Raw genomic sequence first — 26,686 nt, 5'->3', positions numbered from 1 at the left:
CTAGTCACTCTCTTCGGCTCTTACTAAAGAAGCATTATAGTGAATGGCCCCTTCTCCATTCTCTTTTGCTTGTATTACAAGCTTCTTAGTTTCTTATTTTTTATTTGAACTCACTTGAAAAAAATCAAGCAAGAAAAGAAAAAGAATTAAGTCTGTCTTAGTATCTTGTACTGCTACTTCTACAACACTACGCCTCTGAAATACACTTCGGAATTTCAGAGGTTGAAATTTCTTATGTTTCATTTCGGAGGCATCATATAAACGATACTTCCATATAAGCAGTTATTAAATCCTAAGCTTAAAACTACTCCGAAAACCCAAACAATATTCCCAAATGTAAACCAGATCATATAAACAATAGATGTAGTTTTATCTAAAAATATTTCAGAACCAATACTTGTAAAAACATGACCCAGAACCGAATCCCATTGCGGCATAAAAAGGTGTTCCAAAAATTGCTAAATGAATAAGATATAGCTGTGTTATTTATACACTACCAAAATGAAGGATGATGTCATGGAGGAGCAAGGGAGTCCGATTAGCCATCTTCCATATGAATATTCTTAGCTGACACGACGAGCAAGAGTCAAGGCACTGAAATTGAAACACTACTAGTCAATGAATCTACCACAGTAGAAGATGAGCATAGTGGTTTATCATTTTACAGCAGAATCACCTTGACAGTAGCACAATGAAATAACAGGTGTGGAAAAAAGATTTGGCAGGTTAAAAGAGCTCTCCCCTGGGTAAATACTTACCCACACCGGGTGTTTACACCAAACTATATTAACTCACCATGGTTAATTAATTTAATTAGATGAGAATGCATGTAATTTACTATGGTTAAATGATTGAAGTCCATATGCAAGACACATGTCATATATCTATTGGTTTGGTGTAAACACCCGGTGCAGGTAAGTTTTTACCCTCTCCCCTGAGCCACATTGCTGTAATCAGCTGAAATAACAAAATACAACTCATTTGAATTACCGCTGCAAAAAGACTATCTATTAATCATGTTCCCTGGGAATATCCAACTATCAATAAACAGATACAAGCTTAACTGTTAGTTGCTTCCACTTCCAGACAGTGTTACATCCGTATCGTTTTCTTCTGAACTAAATTTGCTACAATGCTCACTAAACCTAATTATAACTATAACCAAACAATCATAAGGGGGCGAGGAAGGTGGCAAAAGAATAAGACTACATGACGAGATATATTACATGGCTAATTCTACGTATTAGCTAAATTGACGAGGTCAAAAGAGAAGTACAGTGTAAAGGGAAGAAACATTGTACTATCTGGACGTCAGTTATCCCGAGGCATCTTTGACCGTGGTTTCATACTTGCTCTCCGAGCTACATCCCATGCCTTTTGGGGGATTGAGACGCCAGCCTGAGATGCAAAAAATGACTCGTAGCCGGGTGAATCAAAGGCAAAACCAGTGTGTTTTGATTTCTGTCCAGGCAGTTGCCTTATTGCATAGCTCCTTTCTTCTTCTGGTGTAAGCTCATTTCCAATCTCCAGTAACCCCATCCTACTGTCGATCTCATGCCTGTGGATTTCCTGAACAATCTGATAATCATAAGGGAAGAACCATCTTTGAACCCTGAAAAAAGCAGCTAGTAGTGTTCAGCAAGAGTAGAGTATCGATTTTCAATCAATATAAACAAATAAATCCAAATAAATAATATTAGAAGCAAGAGCAAAAAGGTGATCAGAGATCATATTTTGAGCTTTGATGAAGACTTTTTTACGGAAAAGGAGAAATGGAGACGCTTGTGGCATGATGAAAATGTGGCTGCACTGACACAAGACAGGCTGCAAAGACCTTCTTAAGAAGAAGCTGAAGCTTCTGTCAAACAATTTAATGGTAATAAGGCCCCTGGGCCGGATGGTTTCAATATGTTTTTCCATCAGAAGTGTTGGCATATTCTGAAGAAAGATATTATGAAGGCTACTGAGCATTTCTACCATGAAGGTACATTTGAAAAGGAGCTTCCATGCTAACTTCATTGCTCTCATTCCAAGAAAAAATGTGCCACTTAAATTAAAGATCTCAGACCCATAAGTTTGCTTGGGAGTTTTTACAAAATATTTCAAAGACTTTGGCTGAAAGATAGAAAAAGGTGATTAACAAGTTAATATGCAGTAATCAAAATGTATTTATAAGTGGGAGACAAATTTTCGATGCAGCACTTGTAGCTAATGAATGCATTGATCATCACTAGAAGAGAGAGAAAGCAGGAGTTCTTCTCAAATTTTGAGAGAGAGAGAGAGAGAGAGAGAGAGAGAGAGAGAGAGAGAGAGAGAGAGAGAGATGGAGTTATTTGCAAACTAGACGATCATGTAAGTTCAACTTTCCTATTGGTGATTATGAGACAAATGAAGTTTGGGGAGAAATGGATACAATGGATTTCCACTTGCATCTCTAAAGCTAGATTTTCTGTGTTGATTAATGGAGATTCTGAACGTTTCTTCAAATCCAGTAGAGGACTAAGCGAGGAGATCCATTATCACTCTACCTATTTGCCATGGTAATGGAAGCCTTTGGTTTGATGCTTAAAGGGGCAGAAACGAATGGGGGTATAAAAGGCTTCACCATGGAAGGAAATGGAGAGAACAGGTTGGTTGTTTCACATATATTATATGCTGATGACACATTGTTGTGTGAAGCTGATAGAGATCAATTTCTACACTTAAGGGTCATTTTGTTGGCTTTTGAAGCTATTTCTGGCTTCAAAATAAATGTGGCCAAAAGTAGTGTATATGCAGTAAACCTGACGTTTTTTCCCATTCATTTGCGCCTATTTCTCATTAAAGTCTGTGCTTTATTAGTGCTTAGCGCTTAAAACCCCAACAGAGCTCCGCACTTCTCTTTTAATTTTTCACCTTTGATAACACTGGATCCAAGGAATTAGCAATGAGAAGTTTATGCAGCAGGATGAATCCAAGTGAAAAACAAATTTTGTAGTAATCTATAAAAAGCTAGCATTGGCCCAAGCCACTTGCAAATGGTTCAATTGCATGTATATTCAAGCTTAATCAAATTGGCAGGAAGGTCCCACAAATGAGATCTATTGTTTTTATGCACAAACAGATTTTATGATCACTAGTTACCAAAAAAAAAGGATTTCATTTTCACTAGACAATAATATTTCCTTCAGACAAAACATATTTAGCTTGACTTGACAAAATTGAAACACAGTCCAGACAAATCCACAATACTGAAATGCCTACAATAAATTTTTTGGACAAATAAAATACCTATCATAATGTTAGGTACCAGGACTTGAAAATTAACTAAAGAAACTTACCCCTGATAAATGAAATCGCCAAAAAGAGCAGCAACAGGTACGAGAAGCAGAACGAGATAGAAATAAAATGTGCTCATCAAGACATAGATGACCAAATAGATATTCTTCTGCGGTGAGATAGGAATATTGGACATATTAGTATATGCATACTCACAAGAATGTAGTAAATTATTGACCAAACTCACCTGCTCTTTTGGCAAGGAAATACCCGAATAAATAAAGACAAATATGAACCACAATAATATGCTCCCTCCAACGGTAATGTGATGCCATCTTGTAATTGTGTTGCACATCATAAGCAGACGCAAATTGACAGTTACAACAACACAAGTGAAAGCCATCGTACTAACATCCCACAGGCCAAACATCTTGCCAGATGAATTCATGCCCTTCGTACTCGAAGCAATCACAAAATAATACAACACCAATGATTGATATATTGCAAAGAAAGCCCAGATAACCACAACTCTCCATTTGAAGAAAGTATTTCTTATTCCTTCCTTGTATAACTCAGGATATTTTTTGGAGAGGGAAGCACTGACATCCTAAATACGAAAAAGAGGTGTAGCAATAGCCAAAAAAGGAATAACATAATAATCAGAAAAAATGCTGACTTAATTGCCATCATATGTTGCTGAGAACTAACAAACTATAACACATCACATACCTTCTCAAAAAGCCCAAGAACAATAACAGGGAGAGCTGTGAACATCACATTATAAAGAGACTGGAACCAATCATCATAGAACCTTTGACCGGAGAATCCAGTCCGGAAGGTAAACCAAAACTGAGTCAGGGTAAATGTCAGATTCTTGTAGTAGAAATATGTGACGACCTGCATGTAAAAGTTCTAGATCACTTAATTATCCTAACAGAGATCATACAGTTTTGTGCACAAAGATAATATAAACTTTTAAACCTTGCATATTCTCAGATATGACCAGCGTCCATGGACAAGCAGTAAATCAGCGAGAAAACGGAACTGAGCTACTGCAAAATCGCTAGCCATAACTGCTTGCATTCCCTCCTGTCCGCTTATTCCAACACCAACATGAGCAGCTTGAATCATGCTCACATCATTAGCTCCATCACCAATGCTGAGAGTTATTCTGTTTGCCCCCTTCCTAACCAAGCTTGTCACCTGAAAAGCAGTGGAAGAAGTTGCTAAAAACTGTATCACCTAGAGGATTTACAATCAAAAAGCCCATCCTAACTTCAAGAGAAATTACAGAATTTTAACTTGAAGAATTACACTGTTGAATTTAGAAAAAACCACAGTGACACCTGAAGAAACCTAATTTTTTCATAATGAGACCAGAAACTCAAAAAAGAAATTTCAAAACATTAAATATAGGAGATTAACGACCTCTTCTCTTCTTACTTCTTGGATAAGTTATCTGAGAATAATGAGCTTTTACTATGAAGTCATATAGCAACAATATTTTGAGAAAGGTAACATATAGGGTAATTTTATATCAACTCTTGAAAAAGAAACAATTTGATGAAGCCTAAAACCAAAAGGTGCATAGATTCAAAAAACTGCTGTTTTCTGCCTAGAATTCAATTATGGGATAAAAGGTAAAAAGATGGATGACTCCACCCTATATGTTCAGTAAACCAAGCATGATAATTTGAAGAAACCACAAGCCAGCTTGACAATTCCAAGACTAATGATACTGCAACAGGAATAAATGAAGTGATCATCCATATTAAGTCACCCATATTCAACAGACAAAAATGTTCAGTTATAGAATCACAAAAAGGTCTAAGATTAAAGTTACTACGTTAGTAACCATTCAAGGAAGACCACCTACATGACCTCACCTGTGCTTTCTGCAAAGGAGAAACACGGCAGCAAACCACTGAACTGCAATTCAAACTTAAATTCAACAGCACTACACGAAGACTCGGGTCTAATGCATACATCAAACACTTCCCATCAATTATTAGTGCTAATTTTGGTCCAGATACAGAACGAAGATGCTCTTGCGCTTCCTCATAGCATCTTTTTAGCTCGTTCTGCACTGTTTCTTGCATAAAACGAGCAAGCTCCACCTGATCGCCCTGCGAATGAACAGAAAAAATTGTTAAACAATGCATATTTTGTAACTGACAACCAGGAAGATTGAGAAGTACTGCTCACTCTATCTTCCACTTCTCTGATTGCATCAGTTTCTGAACTAATGATAAATTGTTTCATGCTGTTATTTATCAACTTGCACGCTGCAACAAATGCAAACGAGACTATGATAAGGTGGTGCAAGTTGAATCAAGGTTAACAAATAATAAACTGCATATCATCAATGCTAAGTGCTAACCATAAGCTATATTTATTGCTGTTTCCAATTTGTCACCAGTGAGCACCCAAATCTTAATTCCAGCCCTTGAAAGCGTCTCTATGCACTCAGGTACACCTTCTTGAAGCTTATCTTCTATAGCAGTGCATCCAATCAAGACAAGATCCTTTTCTATCAGTTCTGCCACCTGTAAGATGCTAAATGCTTAGACTCTTTTCACCACCAATAAAACCTCGGCATCAACAATGACGAGAGAAGACTTCCAAGTTAAAGCACATAATAGTGAGAGTAATCACAACTATGGAAATATCAACAATAATCATCCAATATACTACTTTGATCCATTTATATTCGGTGTATTCAAGAATATTGTAATCCAAGACATGGATAAACCATTTATAGTAAACCATTTAATAGTCAGGTTTTATGCAAGTGATAGCTATATCATCCAGTCTCTAGATCACAGTTGGCAAATCAATTTTAGATGCGTTATTCAAGTCAGGAACCAGGGCCCAGAACAGGAATCCTAGAAGCTTTGGATAATATGGACTAGACAGTTCAACACAGAAGCAGTGTGTTTGGGATCACAAAGTGACAAAAGAAAACCACCCCTCTTTAAAAAAAATGGTTTACTGATGAGCATATTAAGGATAGAACGAGCAAATCCAATGTAAATAAGAACTTAAATGCGTATGGAAATAATTGCACTCTGCCACGCAAACTAAAATGACATCACAACAAAACGGATGAATAAGTCAAGACAAAAGTCAATGCCAGAAAGAAAGCACAATCAGAACAATTGAAAAGCTGCAAATCTGGAAAGAAGATATAAACTTTAAGGGCAATAGTTCACACTATGCTCACCTCATCCAATTTCTTCTCACGGTCTCGGAGAGAAGATTTTGCTTGAATGAATTTCTCATTCCATTTTTCATACATATCAGGGGTTAAATCTCTATAAGCCAAGCAAAGTGTCCGAAGTCCAGCAGCCCCAAATTGCTCCAAGTGTTCCCTAGTTCTTTTCCTCAAAGCATTGTCTCCATCTTGCAACCTCTCATAAATTACATTATCTGCACCCTGAAATAAGTAGGCTTTATGATAATTTCTTACTAAAGGAATCTCCTCAAATGCATCGTTCCACATTAAGTGCCTACCTTACAGTAGAGAACCAATCTGCCTTCAGGATAACGACATACAACAGACTGGCGCTTTCTCGTACTAAACACAAAACGGAAGGATAATAGTCAACCTCGTTAGCATCATGCATGTAATCCCAACTAATATACAAGTTAGAATGTGCTGACACCTGTTGAATTCGAGAACATTTAGAATCTCATAGGGAACATCTTGAATCTTCCCCATCTTCTCAACATGTGACTCGCGCACATAAATCATAGTTGGTGTACGTCTGCAGAAAATTTTTATTCATGATTACCAGTAACCCAGCTAAAATAGAAAATATAGCAGAAATAGTGCCAAAAAGCAGTATGATTAACTCTTTCCAGAATCTTATACCTTGCAGATATTTATTGAATAGTTCTAGCCCCAATTACACAATGGCCCCTTTTGATAGAAAATGCCTTCTTGCTAACCATTGCACAAACTAATTTTTCTTTTGTTGTTTTAAGTTGATCAATCACTCACCAAAAAGCCTACTAAGTTCAACCGTCGTTGAGAAAATAAAGCATGCAATTTAGAGGTAGCTCAAAATGACTATATATATCTCAAATATCAGCAATAATTATCAACCCAATATATTACTTCCATCCATTTATACCTCCCATGGAGCTGGCACCAGGATGGCATCCTGCTGAATAAAATAAGTAAATAACAACGGGAACCGGACACTACAGTAGCTTTCTGATGAAAACTTTTCTCCTATCAGATACTGACTCTATATCGGCACTTATTCTCTTTCACATGCCTGAATAAAATAAAAAGAGGAACCAGATTACAACAGTGTCCCTATGACGAGTGCTCTCCCATCAGATTATGACTACTTTCACGACTAAAATATGTAGATAACCGTATTCCTTATCAAAAAATAACTGTACTCCTAAATCTTCCAACCTAGTGGTGTATGTTAGTAACCTTCAACATTTATTTCATCGACGAAGTTTCAATAAAGGGAACCTTATGGCAGAAGACAATGTAAATGTAACAGAAATTCCAAAGAGACACACACTTGTAAAAGAAGAAGCCAAAGTTTTTTGCTGCTACAACCAAAGCAGACTCATCTGGGGATGCCGCTTGATATCGTATTTTTTCTGGGTTCTCTTCTCCTTCGGGCAGCACGGTATGGCATATAGCAAGGCATCTGAAAAATTCCTGAACAAACAACCCTAGCCTCATTAAACTAGCCATCTATAAGTGCTAGATAAGCAAGTGTGTGACAGTTTTCTCGCAAGGACAACTCAATATGAAGGTGATAGTTCACAAACAAAAAGATACCCTGCGAGTTTAAACTCCCTTCATCCCCTACATAAAATTCACCTTTCCTTTTGCAAATAAATTTCACTTTCCCAAGAAAGATAGTTCTATGATAGGTTATATGATAGAAGAATTTATATTGGACCCACTTTAACTCTTGTATAGTAATTTTCTCTATTCTGATACTAAACAATCAAAAAAGCAAGTACGACCCCACATTTTCCCCCAAATTAAACCAAATAACACATATTTCAACTTCTCTTAATAACCATACAAAGTCAACATGGACACTGAACTTGGAAAGAAATGGAAGTTCACACCACAAAGTGCTAGACTATTAATTGAAGGCTTTAGGTTATAATTGTGGGAACCACTTCATCTAACAGTAGCAAGGGGACACCTTTATATTTGTATACACCGCCTCACGCTATGACCTAATTGTTTTTTCTTGTACCAAGCATGTGGCAAATATTTTGTCAATGGACAGTGGTAAGAAGCAACCTAGAACCTGTGTTTGCTCTGGTATTATGTGGAACTTTGTGATCTGCCTCTTCTAAAGGCTTAAGGTCAGAGAGGGATATTTTATTCGTCTGTTTTAAGTCTATACAGAGATAACTAACCTCAAAAAGAAGAACGGCAGAGAAAAAGATAATAAGAAAATAAAAGATTTTCACTACTAGTCTAGTATTACTTAAAGATTTGGCTGAATTTGACACCACAAACTTCATAAGCATGAAGGGAAAACACTTATGATTGAATTTTTTTATTAAAAAAAAATAGTTCAAAGACAGCAATTTTCTTTTCTTTTTTTCTTTTCAAAAAAAAAACTATGATATTTGATTGTTCAAACGTGACAATTATTATTATAAAAAAAAAAACTCATGTTATCCTTTTATTCCAAACATATAATTATATATTTACCCTGCATGAATCAGGATTAGGCTCATTTCTCCAGGCACCTCGCATCAGTCGAGCATCATCAAAATTGAAACCTTTCTCTCGTGCCTCGGTTGATGATTTCTTAACCTGTAACAATTCTCTAGATCAATGCAAGACAGAGTCATGAATCTGTTTGATCTTGCTCAAGAGTATATTTACCTCAACTTTCAGCCCAATTCGCTGAGCAGTTCCCATCTCAATTTCGCTAACACCAGTGCCATATATCTCTCCACCGATTGAACACTTAAAAAACTCCATCAAATTCCTCGTAAGAGTTCCAGTTTTGTCAGAAAATATGTATTCCACCTGTCCATAGAGAAGTAGCTAGTGGCTCAAGAACTCATTTGTTAAGAACATACTGCATACACTAGCAGAGGGTAAAAATTGAAGCAAACATTGTCGTTTCCTTGTTGTGCAAAACCACGGTTTATGTTAGTGCACGTAGAGAATGTCTAAATAAATTAACTTCAACCCCTTCGAAATAGCATAAACAATTACCTGCCCAAGTTCCTCGTTCAAATTAGATGTCCTAGCCTGTGCAGGGGTGTTGCTCTCAGCATGGTACATGTGCAAGTCGTTGTTGATAAACTTATTGGACTGTATAAATTTAATCATCTGAAAGTGACAAAAGAAAGTAAGATGAAAGCAGATGGAACATTAAAATAAAAATCTGCAAAGCACCAAAATAAAAGAACAAAGAAATTGCCATTAATCTACCTCAACAGAGACATAGAGAGAGATCGGAATAATCGGTGAATAGAGAGTGATTAAGGTGAACATGGTCAAAACTGCAACCTGAGCAGACAGCAAAAGAGTAATTGGAGACACAAATAGGCAGAAGTGCTGCACAGACAAGTGAAAAGATAAACATGCAAGAATCTACACGATTACCACAAATCTATTGTCAGGGTTGGATTGTGGGTCTGAATTTTCGCTACTTCCAAACCGCAAATAATAGTACTTCTCATTTATGAAGATACCACTGCAAAATTCCAAGCAAATCCAAAATTTTCAGCATGGAGGAAAACGTAACAGAAGTTCTAAAATAGCAGGATGGTTATAGCAATTGATCGAACCTGCCTATGGCTCCCAAGAAACACATGCACAGGAGAGCACTAAAAAGAGCGATAATAAGTTTGTCAAGTTTCTTCTCCAAAGTGCTTCTTTTGGAAGGAATTTTCATAGAATTCATCATAACCTGTAGTTAAACCATGGTTGGCAGAAGCAACTGAGAATAAGAACCAAAGTGAAAAGCCAAGTAGCAACGGCCACAAAGCAAAGCTATGTAGAAACAGCAATATAGAATATCATATTAAACAAGGTTGCTACTGTAGCTTTATAACACTAGAATGCAGCAAAATGGTTCGAGAAAACATCATTACTGAATAGATGATGACATTAAACCTACTTCTTTGAAACATTCTTGACAAGAATGCTATCAATAAATAAACGTATGCTGCACCCACACAAAGAGAAAACAACAGGAAGAAGGAAAGGGAAGAGAAAAGGGTAACTTATGAGTTAAATTCAGATTCAATACCTTTGTTTCATGCCCAGTGAAAATGACAGCCCCAACAATGTATTCAGTGTTTCTCAGACTGCACCCCTGGAAGAAATACAGCGATATCAAGAAGAAAAGATGAAGTAAAAATTCACCAAATGTACTATAAATTAGAGAAGAAATATCACAACTTAGCGGACAAAAGTTCAAATATAAGTCATAAAAGGGAATGGACAAGAATAGAAGGTGAATAAATGGCCAAGATCAGATCATGGTCTGCTAGGATATCTGCTTGAAGATGCATTTACCATGAACTATAACTAAGACACAATGTATGCAGTATTTTTTCTCTTAATCAGTATATACCAGTTCAATCTTTAAAACCAGAACCATAAAATAAACAAATGGGGAAACAACATAAGAAATACATACCCGTAAAAGAAGTTGATTTGGACTGAGTGGCAAGGTTTGCTTTTGAATTATCAAATTGCCAGTGAATGTGTACAGTGAGTTATTAGGTTGCTCACATTGTACTTCACCTGGTTAAAGAGAAATGCAAGAGAACGTCAAGCACACAATATTATCAGAGCAAGATCTTCCTAAAGTTGCAATCAGATTGGTCAGGCCTCTACAGAAAAAGCATTTGATATTTGTCATCATAATTCTGATATACAATAAGCAAGAACATCTCTTCTGGGAAGCATCAGTGAGAGATCATGATACACATGGTTGCACATCTTAATTGTGTTTAAACAGCATCCTTCATTAACATATTTAGATAAGTGAATATACATTTTCATCAAATGTAATAGTCCGTGAACAATGTCTTGACTTGTGCACTTCATGCTGAGATCTGAAGATTTATCGACCATATATGAACTTAGATGTGAAGTAGTTGTAACTAAACTGCAATTACTGGTGTTATGAAGTGCATTTTACTTTTAAAAAAACCAGCTATAGAATTTGTCCGCTAATAATTTGAGTCCTAAATTTTCATGGACTGAACACAAATCTTACACGTCGAAGGATATCTATCAAGCAGAAACCGTAGGAAAATCTGGAAAGAAGGAATTCAGCACATCTATTTCAGGCTATATGCTACAACTAGATCTTCCAATGGATTTGAAGTAATTTCATAGCACTTGTACAACCAAATGTCGATAGTACATGCATTGTCTTGCATAAATATTTGATTGGTCAACAGCAGTAGAGAAACCAAACCTTTGAATTCAGATACTTTCTCAGGAGACACATAATCCCAGGTCTTCTCCAGTGCTTTTCTAATCTTTAAATTAGTTTCACCATCCAAATTCGCCGTCTGAGGAAATCCATGTACCAGTTAGGAGAGAACATGATGGACGAGATGAAAACCAATACATTTATTTCTGACATTATCCAAGTACCTCTTTTCCAAATAATTTAGAGCAGCCAATCTTTTATCACAAGTAAAAAGAAATCAGATAAGGATCAAGTACAACCTCAATGTAGCAGACTCCATCTGGGTTTGTGCTGGCAAGAAAGATAAGATCTGCCGGGAAGAACTCATCCTGCTTAACCTGCAAGAAAAAGGGCAGCTTGTACAACCTTACATTCTTCGAACAATTTTCTTCAGAAGCTTGTATAAAAATTCCTTCAAATTGCAAAAACTACTTTTGAGGAACCGAACTAAAATCCTTCCCAAATCAATATTTAGGGAGGAGTGGGTGGAAAGCATTTTCTATTTGTGAAGTGTGCATCCAAAATGTCAACCACATCAGTGATGGCCTATCCCCGCGCTGAAAGGACAATGCAAGCTGAACAAGCAGACTGTATTGATCTTACAACTCCCCAAATTCAACAACAACAACAACAAACCTAGTGTAATCCCACAAGTGGGTTCTGGGAAAGGTAATGTATACACAAACCGTACCCCTACCTTGTGAAGGTAGAGAGGCTGTTTCTGATAGACCCTCGGCTAAATTCAACAATATCCAAAACTGTAAAATTCTAAATAACTAGTGGTCCATGCTCCTCAAATTCTAGAGCTTAACCCATCGTTCAAATGAATGAAATAGCTCAGGCTTATCCCTTGTTTAATAATAAGAAAGACAGCTTTATTGAGTCGTTGCTACCAATTCAATACCATGAGGAGCCACCGCCACTGCTTTATTACTGGGATGGACTTCTTGAATAAGTATTCTCTTATTTATTTAACACAGTTTCGGAATTTTCCCATGAAATGAACAGATGGTCTGCAGCACAGCACTGCACCAAGTAGTGATTTGCCAGAGATGTGCAATTAATGGAAAAGTAAAAATAAATACTCTAGCCAGCATTTAAAAGGACATATAACCACACCAACTGTTCTCTCTTTATTCTCTTGAGGGACAAAAAAACATCCAGGTACTTGATAGGAAAACTACCATTTTTGATTCCTCTTCAATGTTGTGGGCTCAAAGCCACGCATTTAAAAGGACATATAATCACACTAACTGGTGTCATGACCAGACATCCAGCTCCTAAAACACCATGGCAAATTTTGGCTTCTATATAAATTAACCAAAGAAGCAAACGCAGAACAGCCACTTCTGTATTTTAATTTTAGCTAATTTTCCACAATAACCAATTTGAACTATGAGCTAAACTTCTTGTGCTCTGATGCAATAGTTCCAGTTACCTCAGTTACCAAGACTGCCCAGTGGAACTGTGTCAGTAGGGGAGGACAGCGACATACTTCAAATGAATTTCCCAAAATATACAAAAAGCATTTTCCACTCTGGTATCTTATACTCACACCCTTTCTCATATAACATATAGCAGTTGACATAACAAGCTAAATAAAGATCCTAGAGAAAGTTACAAAGCATGTAAATGGATGTTGATAATGAGAACCAAAACAACTGATATGAAATGGCAAAACCATATCCTGATCATCCACTTTACAAGACACGATGCAAAAGAAGAACCAAAGTTCAAAGACCCCATTACACACTTATACTTACTCTCACAATATCTCCAGCCTGCAGCTTCTTCCATGGGACATTTACCCATTTCTGGTCTTGCAACATGTCTATGGACGAATTATTGATAGACATGTCATTCTGAAAACGCTTCTGTTACAAATAATAAAGGAAGGAACAAGAAAGGAATGCATAAGCAAATAGTTCCAAATCAAAAGGGGAAAAGGATAAAGGTGTCAATAGAAAATTACTCTATTTAAAGAATATCGTACATATAACAGTCAGTTTAAGGACCAAAGGAGAAAGAAGGCAATGAAGGAAATAGTACTCACCCAGTCCTCCCAAGCCTCCTTAATTAGAGAAACAAGAAGCACCAAGCTCAAAGGAAGCACATTTGTTATTGGACTTACGGGACTGCATTCAAACAAGATTCTTTTTTCAGGTGCAAATCATGAAAAAACATAAATGTCATTAAAATATAAATTAATTTCGTGAAATAGTTTGCAAGATGACTTATAGACCAAGACAACAAAAAAAAAAGGGAAATTTTATTACTTAATGTCAACGGCCAAACAACCTCCAATAGCATCACGCATCATTGACCTCTAATCTAGTGTAGATGCTTAACAACAAAAATACCCTCACTCTCTCTTCTCTCATTTACAGCGCAAATAATGCATAACGGAGAGAGAGATAATAAGAGTAAGCCACATAAAAACATTAGATAGTAGTAATTTATACCTGATTGGAGTGCATGACAAAATTGAGATCATAAGGAAGTAGAGATTAGCCACCCGCCTGAACTGTCAGCATAAGAAGAAGGGCACAGAAATAAGATGAAGGACACAGAAAGACAAAGATTGAACAATACGGATGCATGGCCTCAAGAAAAATTTTCATGCCAAATACCTTCTCCCAAAAAAAAGTCATGCCTAATTCAAATTGAATCCACTCGTGATATGTAAAATGATTTAACAGTCTGACACACTAATAGACTACAATTCATGTCGTTGTTCAATAAGGTAAAACAACTTTATTACTGATGAGAAAACCTCCCGTATAAGAATTGCATACCAAAGGTAGAGAATCTACACAAACACAAAAAAGAAAAAAGGGATGACTGTCTACAAGAGACACCTTATTTTCTATACAAACTGAAACCTCAAGGGTGGACAAAAAGAAACTAGCGATAAAAATATATTCCTCACATATATAAAATCATGTTCTAGTGTTCTATCCTTTCAAAAACTCTCTTATTTCTGTCCTTCCAGAGATACACATCAAGGCTAGTGGAGCAACATCCTAAGCTCTTCATCTTTTCTACTTCTTTTAAAGGTCCAGCTAAATAGTTCCCCAATCACTAAGTCTGCCATCGTCCAGTGTAAACCAAACCATTTCAAAATATCTCACTACAGTCGAGATACTACTAACAGCGCAAAAGGAGAGAATCTATGTCTTCGCCGAATTTTTACACATACAACACCAACTCTTTCTCAATTTTTTGTTGTCAAGATCACTCCCTTTGCCTCCGTACAAGAAAAAAAAAACACATTTGTCTCCCAGAAATCCAGACCGATAGGTTTGAAAGTGCAGGTCATTAGTAAAATTATTTTCCTTATCAAAAAAAAAGGTTTGAGAAGGCAGATCCTTCTACAACCAAAAGCTCATGGTAATATGACTTAAAAGAGAACATTGTATCGCATTCCAACCCCCATCTACCAGTGTTGTCAAAGGCTCATTTGAGGCACGCTTAAGCCCTGAGCTCAGAGAAGCTCAAGGTAGACGCTTCGCCTCGTTTAGGCTGCATTTCAGTGTAGGCAAGGCACTAACGCGTGCCATTACCCATAAGTTCTACTTTGAATAGAGCGGTACTTAACAATAAATATCACTGGCCAAAAGATATGTTAATTGTAATCATTATAAATGAAGTTGTTACTCTTTTTTTGCATTACATATATATGTTTTTATTCTTTTCTTCGTTACACCTTTTTTAACCGATGTCCTCACTTTAATTGCACTTTGCTCTTAGCTGATAGAACTAGAGCATTTTTAACATTTTTCGCCTTTGACAAGACTGTCATCTACACAAGTCTTAATTGGCTAGCACTATATTATGCTTGTTAAACATTTTAAATTTCGTTATCTTCCCATCCTAGAGATCCCTCTTAACTCTAAATCCATCCCAATGACCCCCCCCCCCCCCCTAGACCGAAAAATCATCCTTTTGTGTTATACGGTCATCTCTTCCTGGCGCAAACTATGCAGACATTTAAAAATGTACGCCTCAATGTACTCTCACACACCAATGGTGCCCTGAAAAACTGAACATTTTTCCAACCCCAACCCTGAATACAATATAGACATTGTCATTACATCCCTTCATGATAATTCCTCTCCATGCCGCACCGAAAATGAAGAGTAATATTTTCAATCTTCCAACTCCCTTCACAATTCTATAATTTTCTGCTATCGCAATCTTCCATACAACATGCTCCTCAATCCCAAATCTCCATACCTAGTTTCTCGATATAGCCGTGTTAAAACAGAAAGATCTTTCACCCTGAGGGCTGAGAGTTTGAGCCTATTTTTAACTCCATTTAAGGCTGAGAGTTTGCACTCTTTTTCCAATTTTCTTTAAGCAACGATTATCCTTCTTTTGCTTGACTAGAGGCCATCAATCACCCTAACATATAGACAAATTGGCCTAACAAGCTCCTTGTGTCATAGTCTCCTTTTTTAACTTGTTTTTGTGACTTGATCTGCAACTACTCGTTACGGTTGCATCGTCATTTCAAGCAATTATGGCCTCTCTTCTCTTTCTCTACTCCACCTCGATCTCCACCTTCCCTTTCTCCCCCTTATCTCCCTCCACCATTCCCTCCCCGCTCCAATCATGAGTAGTGTGAACTCCAACATTGACCACATCTTGAAGTACGTGTCACCCTCGTTTGCTAAAATTGTTGCCAAAAATTTTTGCTTCCTTTCTTGACTACAGTTCTCACCATAGTCATGTCCATAAAACTGCAATACGCTTTCACAAAACCTCCACGTAAATGTCCAATTTTTTCAGCAAATCATGGCACCCTAATGAATATTCAACCCAGCTAGATTGACAATCATCTCCCCTTCTTCTCTTATCTCGACATCCCAAAATATTTGTCCACCTCGTAACCAGAAATAAGCCTCCCAAATGATCAAATCAACACATCATGTATATTCTTAGGAAATTTTTTCTTCTATTGTGATTCTTCCTGGGAAACTATAAACTTAGGTTCATGACCTTCCACCATCAACGGGTACCAACCACTAAGCGCATAGCCAGTCAAGCTAATGCATTCGTATATGTCTTCTATTTATACCTGCAATTCATCTAGATCTATTTGAAGCATCCAAGCATGTTCAAGCGCTTGAAGATCATATTTAATAAAACAAATATGATCACTTTGATAAGACATACCCTTCATTCTTCCTCTACGTTTTTTATGGAATCCGGTTCTTTTGGGGTACATTGAACCTAAAATATTATTTCCAAGTGAAATGCCCAATGTCTTACTCTCGAGGAAACTAAATTTGGATATACTTGAGGTAGTCACTTGACTAGGAGCACAGGTCCCAGTTATTTAGAAGTTCATCTGGGAACTAAAAGCACCTATACACTGCCATGTTTTTGTTAGGTAGAGAATGTGACTTCATATATGTAGTAGATGTTTTTCCTCTTTTTTTCGTAGCTTGACCAGGAAGCAGAAGACTATAAACACTTGTTTTGCATTGCTCAACCACAAGGCAACTTTGTGATACCTACGTCTGTTAAATCTCCAAGCCAAAATGCTGCCAGAAAAGAGCTGAAGAAGTTGTGAAAAACAATTTCTGCATATGCTGGATCATATGGATAGAAAGGAACTGCAGGTGCTTTCAAGGGAAAGCTTAAACTGTACATATACTAGATGTCTTTACTTGTTAGCGCTCTGGTATAGGTTAAAAAATTTATGTGAAGTAGATGAAATGGTAAGAATGTATTTAACACTATATCAGCTTGAAATTTAATTGTAAATGGAATCACTATTTCTGTACGGACTTGCTAGTGGTGGCATATTTTGCCGCAATAAAAGTCTTATTTACCCTTCCAAAAAAAAAGGATATAAAAGCTATCACCTGTGGCTCCCTTCCTACCAAACAGAAGCAATTGAAAATATAAACTGTCTAAATCCATTTCACAAGTCACAAGGATTAAAAGAAAAAAGGAATGAAAATGAAAGGGAATTGACTCAACAATTTGCCACTAAAAAAGACACTAAGTTGCTGCCCACCAACAACATACCCCGTGTAATCCCTCATAGTGGGGTTTGGGGAGGATAATGTGTATGCAGACCTCACCCCTATCCATGTGGGGGTAGAGAGGTTGTTTCCAATAGACCCTTGGCTCAAGAAAAGCATAAACACAACAATAACGAGAAAGGAATACGGTAATGTAGAAGCCATGAAAAGAAGCAGTAACAACAGCAAAATAATAAAATAACCGAAGAGAATAAAGCAACACATAGTACTCGAAATCTACAAATAAGAAAACGCGAGACTACGCGCTAATACTACTAGTTCGAAAAGAAGAACGCTCGATTACCCACTACCTTCCTACTCTAATCCTCGACCTCCACACCTTCCTATCAAGGGTCATATCCTCGGTAAGCTGAAAATACGACATGTCCTGCCTAATCACCTCTTCACAATACTTCTTTGGACCACCTCTACCTCTCCTAAAACCCACCACAGTCAACCTCTCACACCTCCTCACTGGGCTGGGCTTCTCCTCTTCACATGCCCAAACCAACTCAACCTCGCTTCCCACATCTAGTACTAAGTTGCTGCCCAACGAAAGAAAGACTAGGGACAAAAATATTTGATGAACTTCTTATCACCCGATAGCGTATCGAAAAAACATACTCAAAAAGTCTCATTAATTACTAAAGGAACTTATCTCTCTCATTAGTTACTAAAGAAACTAGAAACCTTGTGTATGTGTCCTCTAAATTATTTTTTGATGAAAAGGTAAGAGAGTGTCCTCTAAATTATATGCTAATATTGTGTTGCTTTCCAATGGAAGAATAAAATTAACAGTTTTTTATGAAAAGAAAAAAACTAACTGTTTGAGTTGGCATAAATACAGAAAGCTTAACTAAGCAAAATAATAAGCCTAAACAAGGCACAGGATAAGAGCAAAACCAATTTACCTGTTCAAACAACCCCTTTGGCAGGAATGTTATGACATCATACTTTGTAGTTGAAACAGAATTGCCCTGAAAACAAAAACATTGCAACTAATCAGATCAGAGCTAAAATATGCGTAGAACAGACTTGGTGAGGTACACGATTTATCTAAGAGGGACTGTAGCTACCACTTGACATTTTCCTTAATAAATCATGTACCTGCAACTTGTCATCACAAGGCATATTTACATTTGATTACACTTTACTAATCCATCTATATAGTTTGACAGAAAAAGAAACTGAACTTTCTCTTTTCTATTTTTCCTTTTTCCTTCTCCCTTAATCAGTTGACCAAACAGCTAACTTACATAACCAAAAGTTTAAGACTATATTGGACACTGGGATGTGCCGAATCTGTTGTTTCACCTTCACAGGTGTTAGGGTTTGGAAAATGTTATGTCTGAAGGAGATAAGGGAGATAGGCGTATATTAGTTAGAAATAAATAAAGACACGTGGCAAAATCAGAAGAAGAATGAAATAAAATCCAATGGCTGAGGGGAGCTCACTTCAATGGCCCAGATTAAATCAATCCAACGGTGGAGAAAATTAGAGTAGTGGAAGTTGGGCTGTTATAACCAATTCAGTTGGGCCTGGCAGATTAGTTTTTGACCGGTATTCTTCTCGCCTTTCTCAATTCTTCTTTCTAAATTCTCTTCTTCATTTCTCTTCTCCATTTCTTCTTTCTAACCTCCATTTCATTTCATTTCCAGGTTGAGCTCAATTGTGGAGTTACAATTTGATTTCCCATTCCAGTTGTAATTGTACATTGTAATAGAATTCGAGTTCAATCAATAAAAGCGTGGTTACGAAGTTCAGTGTTCCTAATTGTTTGCTTATTCAATTAGCAAGTTCATTACAATTGGTATCAGAGCCAATTCCTGGCCAGATTCACTATGACAGGAGCAGAAACTAGATCAAAGGCTACAGATGAGTCAGTTAAGAAACTGGAAACTCAATTACAAAATTACATACTGTCAAACGATTCAAAAATGGAAGAATACCGGTCAAAAACTAATCTGCCAGGCCCAACTGAATTGGTTATAACAGCCCAACTTCTACTACTCTAATTTTCTCTACCGTTGGATTGATTTAATCTGGGCCATTGAAGTGAGCTCCCCTCAGCCATTGGATTTTATTTCATGCTTCTTCTGATTTTGCCACGTGTCTTTATTTATTTCTAACTAATATACGCCTATCTCCCTTATCTCCTTCAGACATAACATTTTCCAAACCCTAACAATCTCTCTCTCTGTCTTTCTCATCTTCTTCTCTTCCTAATTCTTTTGGAATTCAACAGAGGAGCTTGAAGCTCATTAATGGAGTTTAGCTTTGAATTAGTTCTCCTTCATTTTACTCTTTCATTGTAGCTATGATTGTATTGAATCTTACAAGTAATAAAATTCTCATTTCTGCCCTAATTCTTTGATATTCTGAAGAGCGTGCTTAAGTAGTGAGGCAACAAACTGAATATCATCCCTCCCGGATCAAAAACCATAGTGTAGAGATCATTCATATATATTTTTTTGTTGTTGACAGGAACCATTATAACTGAAATCAAGCAAACAACATCTAGTTCGGGCAATTCATCAAACAACTTAAGTGTGTCATCTAACTCATGACTCCTTCCATACCAAACATGAGAGATTATGCACTTAGAGTCCTTAACACACCATCCCACCCTATGACGCTCACACAAGAGAGATTTTCGATCAACCATAAGAACAACTTGTTGACTTACCTCAAATTCGACATATTCGTCCGGCTCGTAAGACTATTCAACGTCTTCAAATGGAGGTATGATAAGTTTGTTACCTGCCTCAAGGTGCTTGAGTCTTGAAGATTTTCTGACAGAGGCATCTTCAAGTTTCAATGGTTCTACCATAGGACCATTAGGCACATCCATCTCCGGTAATTTTCTCAAGAACCCTTCACTTGATGTAATGTACTTGAATCGAAATCAAAGAATTAGGGCAGAAATGAGAATTTTATTACTTGTAAGATTCAATACAATCATAGCTACAATGAAAGAGTAAAATGAAGGAGAACTAATTCGAAGCTAAACTCCATTAATGAGCTTCAAGCTCCTCTGTTGAATTCCAAAAGAATTAGGAAGAAGAAGAAGATGAGAAAGACAGAGAGAGAGGAAAAGAGTAGAGAGAAGATATTTGGATTGTTGGGATTTTACTAAATCTTCCATAACCTTTCCGCCGGGTCGATGTGTGCATATATGAGAATGCACTGGTAGTCACGTGCTTCTCATGTGCCCTAGTAATATTTGGATTCATGACAATCCATCCCGCTTGATATTGACCTTGTCCTCAAGGTCATAGAGGAGACAATGGTCAGAAGCTAGATGTTGTCTACTTGTTAATGGCAGGTAACACAAACACCCACAAAAGTGCCAATGCCAATGAATGTAAGTGCTTCTCAAGCTCATTGCTTGTTGTAGAAACACTAGATGTTTTTGAATGAGAACTACTGTGGATGATTCAAATGTAAGTGCTGGATTTGCTCCATTATATTCCTTCAGACCTACCACTTGACTCAACATTCCAAAAGGAAGTGTCCTCTCAAATTTAGAGAACTCATTATTCGTCCACTTAAACCAGTGCTTAGAATATATCTCCAGAATCAGCGTCACAAGGCATCTCGCAGGAATTAATGAGGAAGTGCTTATATTGCTGATCTCCCAAGAAGAAGGGTTAATTTTTTATACGACGATATCCACTTTTTTGAAGTTGCTTCTTGTATTCAGTTGGAAAATGCAAAATCGCATATGTTCCATCTTGACCATGAAACCACCTCCGAGAAAAGAAAAAATCTCTCTTAGATTGCCACCTGCAAAAGAGCGTCAGGAAAGTTTCCTGAGATCAAGTGTCCCATAAACAACATCACAGTGACCATCCAAAGATTCTACAAACTCCAGATCCCCTGTTAATGTATCCCACTCATATATGCGACGTCGATCCAGACTCAAGAGCACATCAAGGACAGTATCTGCACTAGCTTCGACAAAAGTAATGGCCTTGACAAGTACTCCTTTACCAGTAGCAACCAGTAGCAACTGAACCAGATTGCATCCTCCCGGATAAAAATTCAAAGTCATTTTATCATCTCTCTTTTCCAAACCATCTCCATTTTCTTTCCAACCATATCTAGATTGAATTACAGCTAGCACAACAGTTGTGTCCAACACAAGGTTGCAGTACAAAAAGGTATTGCTTGAGATATATTTAATACCAAGATTACTCATCCTTATCTTACGAAAGAGCTTTAGAGTATCTACATGTGAGACATTGTGAGAAAAATTAGTGAATAGCCATTCCCGTGAGACAATATTTTTTTCCACAATACTATTGATTAACCTCATTTCACAAGTCAGTTCCCAGTTTAGCACACATATAAATGCAGCCACACATTGACTAGAACAAACACGATCAAGTCCCAATACAACCACACCTTTGTAATTCAATAAGGTAATCAACTCATTAAATAACTCAAGTTCAGCGCCTTGTTGGTAATCTACGAAATTGAGTGCCCAAACATACTGTAAAACAGGGCACCTTAAACTAGATGGATCTTTATACTGTAATGTCAATCTTTTTAAAAAATATGTATACTGTTCATTTCTACTATCCAATACAGGGAACTGTGTGGGTCCAGTATATACTCTAAAATTGATTTGAGATCAGGATATCATCAAATCAGAATGGGGGAAAGGGACATATATAAAACAGCATTCAGGACCCATTTATGGCATTATGAGTTCAGAGTTATGCCTTTTGGCCTAACTAATGCCCCAGCCACCTTCCAATCCTTAATGAATCATGTTTTTAAACCCTACTTGAGGAAATTTGTTTTGGTGTTCTTTGATGACATTTTAGTGTACAGTCCTTCTGTTACTATTCATGTGGATCATCTCAAAAAAGTATTAGAGGTGCTGAGGTCAGAAAGGCTCTATGCCAAGATGTCAAAGTGTTCATTTGGGCAAACCAAGGTGGACTATCTAGGCCATATCATATCTGGGGAAGGAGTGGCTATTGACCCTTCTAAAATTAAGGCTATGTCTACTTGGCCTGTGCCAAAGTCTATTAAAGCTCTAAGAGGTTTTTTGGGGCTGACAGGATACTACAGAAGGTTCATTAGATCATATGGGATTATCAGTAAACCTCTAACTAATCTTCTGAGAAAGAATGCTTTTCACTGGAGTCAAGAAGCTGAACATGCATTTGTCCAGCTTAAAGAAGCCATGACTACTGCCCCTGTATTGGCCCTAGCTGACTTTACCAAACCTTTTATCATAGAAACTGATGCTTGTGCAAAGGGTATGGGAGCAGTGTTAATGCAAGAAGGCAGACCTATTGCTTTTTTCAGCAAAGCACTAGCTCCTAGACATTTGGGACTGTCAACTTACGAAAAGGAGTATATGGTTGTACTATCTGCTGTAGACAGATGGAGACACTACTTACAGGGCAACCATTTCATTATTAGAACTGATCATCATAGTTTGAAATTCCTACTAGAGCAGAGGGTAATTACTGCACTACAACAGAAGGGTTTGACTAAGCTTTTGGGATTGGACTATGAAGTTTAGTACAAAAAAGGAGCTGAAAACAGAGTGGCAGATGCCCTATCTAGAAGAATGGAGGAAGAGCCTACACTAAATGCCATTTCTGCAGTAGAACCTACATGGATGAAAGAGATAGAGATGTCATATGAGCATGATCCAGCAGCCTTACAACTCTTAACTGAGTTGATTACAACTCCTGGGGCAAACCTAAGTTCACCTTGACTCAAGGGGTCATAAGGGTTGAAGACAAGATCTATGTGGGCAGGGGAACTGACCTAAGGCTTAAAATATTTGAAGCCTTACACCTATCACCTTTCGGAGGCCACTCTGGTCAGCAGGGCACTTATAAGAGGGTCAGTTCTATATTCTATTGGCCAAACATGAAGGTTACCATCAACAAGTGGGTCTCTGAATGTGACACTTGTCAAAGAGTCAAAACAGAACATGTCCATTCTCCTGGACTTCTACAGCCCTTACCTATCCCAGACTTGCCTTGGCAAGATATTGCCATGGACTTCATTGAAGGCCTTCCCTCTTCTAATCAGAAAAATGCTATTCTAGTGGTGATTGATAGGTTGACCAAATATGGTCATTTCTTGGCCCTAAAGCACCCTTACACAGCAGTGGATGTTGCTAATCTTTTCTTAAGAGAAATTTATAAATTACATGGACTACCTTAAACCATTGTGTCTGACAGAGACCCCATTTTTACCAGCCAGTTTTGGCAACAGATGTTCAAAATCATGGGTACACGACTCACCATGTCTACATCTTACCATCCTCAAACAGATGGTCAGACTGAGAGACTCAACAGATGCCTGGAGTCCTATCTAAGATCTATGGTGTTTTCAGACCCCAAACAATGGGTTAAGTGGTTACCATCGGCAGAATGGTGGTATAACACCAACCATCATAGCTCACTCAAGGTGACACCTTTTCAGGCACTCTATGGATTCAGTCCTCCACAAATACCACTAGGGTCCCTGCCTCACTCAACACACTCACAGGTGGGAGCATGCATAGCACAAAGACAACAGATGCTGCAGAACCTCAAGGATAATTTGGTACAAGCTCAAGCTCGTATGAAGTTCTATGCAGATCAAAACAGGTCTGATAGGTCCTTAAACGAAGGAGAATTGGTCTATCTGAAACTACAGCCTTACAGACAAGCATCGGTGGCTATGAGGAAGAATCTAAAGCTTTGTGCTAAATACTACAGCCCATATACTGTATTAAAGAGGGTAGGTGCAGTAGCTTACCAGTTAGATCTACCACAGGGGTCTCAAATCCACCCTGTATTTCACATCTCGCAGCTGAAACGGCGCGTGGGTCCAGCCATCATTCCAAATTCACAGCCCCCGGTCTGTGACAGTGATGGACGCGTCTTGGTTCAACCATTAGCGATCTTGAAGAGAAGGATGGTCAAGTTCAATAATGCTGCAACGGTGAAGGTTTTGGTGCAATGGACCAATTTAAGTGAAGAAGAAGCAACGTGGGAGGATTGGGGTTACATAAAAGGTCAGTTTCCGGCGTTTGCTGCTCAGTTTCGACCTTGAGGACAAGGTCGATTTGGACGAGGTGGTATTGTTAGGGTTTGGAAAATGTTATGTCTGAAGGAGATAAGGGAGATAGGCGTATATTAGTTAGAAATAAATAAAGACACGTGGCAAAATCAGAAGAAGCATGAAATAAAATCCAATGGCTGAGGGGAGCTCACTTCAATGGCCCAGATTAAATCAATCCAACGGTGGAGAAAATTAGAGTAGTGGAAGTTGGGCTGTTATAACCAATTCAGTTGGGCCTGGCAGATTAGTTTTTGACCGGTATTCTTCTCGCCTTTCTCAATTCTTCTTTCTAAATTCTCTTCTTCATTTCTCTTCTCCATTTCTTCTTTCTAACCTCCATTTCATTTCATTTCCAGGTTGAGCTCAATTGTGGAGTTACAATTTGATTTCCCATTCCAGTTGTAATTGTACATTGTAATAGAATTCGAGTTCAATCAATAAAAGCGTGGTTACGAAGTTCAGTGTTCTTAATTGTTTGCTTATTCAATTAGCAAGTTCATTACAATAGGACTAGGGGTTTAAGGAAATTAAATGAAATTCAGAAATATCATTTCTTCTTTTTTTATTCTTTGTGTGTGGAAATAAGCACACACCCAAAACACACTTACGATGATCAAAGCTTCAGCAAACACGGAAGTAATTGAAAAAAAAAGAAAAAATCAAGGACTACTTTACTTCATTATAATCATGCACATTATAGCTACTATACTAGCCCGTAAAACTACATTAATAGTGTAAGCAATCTTTCTACTCTGTCAGTTTACATAAATTAAACCCAAATATAAAGAGTTTAACTTACATTTATTAACAAAAATTAAGATTCTCCTACACTATCGGGTTATTCTTCACTATACATTTTGCTCACAAAAACAAAAAAATTCAGCAAAATTTGTAAATATATAAATATTAATACTAAGTCGCTGCACACTCAGCACTACTCCGTATCCAGTGACTTAAGTATAAAATTTCAGTACCTTGAATTTGGCAAGGGCATTAGCTTCACGATCATTAACGAAGACAGTACGATGACCGGGTGCTTGAGGTTGTACTCCACCAAGACGAATGCTTCGAGAAGATGAAATACGATTAAGTATCGGTCCCGATCTAGATCCTCTCCATCCTCCTCCGGCCATTCTGAAACTTCTTGTCGTTGTCGCCGGCCGGAACCGGAGAAATTACTCGCACGGCGATAAATTATTCTTACTTATTTTTGTGTTTTTAGTTGTATTTAGTTGAAGGTTTAGTTGAATGAAGTTAAAGAAAAGCTTCGAAGAATTGACTTCGGTAGAACTTCTTCATCTTCTTTCCTCGTTTGAGTGGGGAGATTTTTCTGACAATATTTTAATCCGCGTGAAGAAAATAAAAATTAAATTCTAATTCGCCCATGGAGGCTGCACGTGAGAGAGCAGTTTTGAGGCGACGACGGCGTTCCGAATTAAATGTACTTTTTTATTTTATTCTATTTTGTCGATAAATTTCAACTGTTCGACGGTTTATATTATGACGCACGACGCCGTGTTTTGTAGTATTTGGTTTTGTATGTGGTTTTCTTCTCTCTTTTTTTGTTGTTTTCGTTTTTGCTTTTTAGTTCGAGTCACCCCAAGAGAAAGGTGGGAGTTCTTGGAGAGAAGGGAGCGAGGGTCAATCAGAAATGTCCTCTCTACCCCACGGTAGGGATAAGGTTTACGTACATACTACCCTCCCCAGATCCCACTAGTAAAATTATACTGGATTGTTGTTGTTGTTGTTGTTTTTTTTCCATTACATAGGGGATTGGGGCAACGAGAAGGCAATTGAAAAAGTAGAAATAGAACTTGCGCCTATAGTGAAATACTTTTGTGAAATTTTTTACCGATATCACT

At 37.5% G+C, this 26,686-nt stretch overlaps 1 protein-coding gene across 1 annotated transcript; it reads right to left on the bottom strand.

Annotated features, from left to right (window-relative positions):
* Window positions 1–986: 986 nt before the first annotated feature.
* LOC109244996 (phospholipid-transporting ATPase 3-like) lies at window positions 987–26,165 on the bottom strand. The gene is made up of 27 exons (XM_019412169.1): window positions 25,799–26,165; window positions 18,652–18,717; window positions 14,168–14,229; window positions 13,759–13,840; window positions 13,469–13,579; window positions 11,966–12,043; window positions 11,709–11,805; window positions 10,920–11,026; window positions 10,527–10,592; window positions 10,063–10,184; window positions 9,878–9,968; window positions 9,704–9,781; window positions 9,485–9,601; window positions 9,146–9,292; window positions 8,969–9,073; window positions 7,803–7,945; window positions 6,924–7,025; window positions 6,772–6,835; window positions 6,482–6,694; window positions 5,639–5,804; window positions 5,464–5,543; window positions 5,145–5,384; window positions 4,240–4,461; window positions 3,988–4,155; window positions 3,506–3,865; window positions 3,321–3,427; window positions 987–1,612 (listed from the first exon to the last, which is right to left on the bottom strand). The coding sequence occupies exons 1-27, from the start codon at window positions 25,955–25,957 to the stop codon at window positions 1,312–1,314; spliced, it is 3,654 nt and encodes a 1,217-aa protein (XP_019267714.1). The 5' UTR covers window positions 25,958–26,165; the 3' UTR covers window positions 987–1,311.
* Window positions 26,166–26,686: the final 521 nt, after the last annotated feature.

This window comes from Nicotiana attenuata, unplaced genomic scaffold (assembly GCF_001879085.1).
Source record: "Nicotiana attenuata strain UT unplaced genomic scaffold, NIATTr2, whole genome shotgun sequence".
NCBI lineage: Eukaryota > Viridiplantae > Streptophyta > Magnoliopsida > Solanales > Solanaceae > Nicotiana > Nicotiana attenuata.
The sequence above is the reverse complement of the archived record's forward strand: the minus strand, read 5'-3'. Positions and strand labels throughout refer to the sequence as shown.

Excerpts from the sequence above, each read along its gene's own strand:
- LOC109244996 (XM_019412169.1), bottom strand. The coding sequence starts at position 25,957 with ATGGCCGGAGGAGGATGGAGAGGATCTAGATCGGGACCGATACTTAAT. Across the intron at positions 10,185-10,526 it reads TCACTGGGCATGAAACAAAG|GTTATGATGAATTCTATGAA; the intron begins GTATTGAATCTG and ends GTTTAACTACAG. Across the intron at positions 3,866-3,987 it reads TTCTTGGGCTTTTTGAGAAG|GATGTCAGTGCTTCCCTCTC; the intron begins GTATGTGATGTG and ends TTTCGTATTTAG.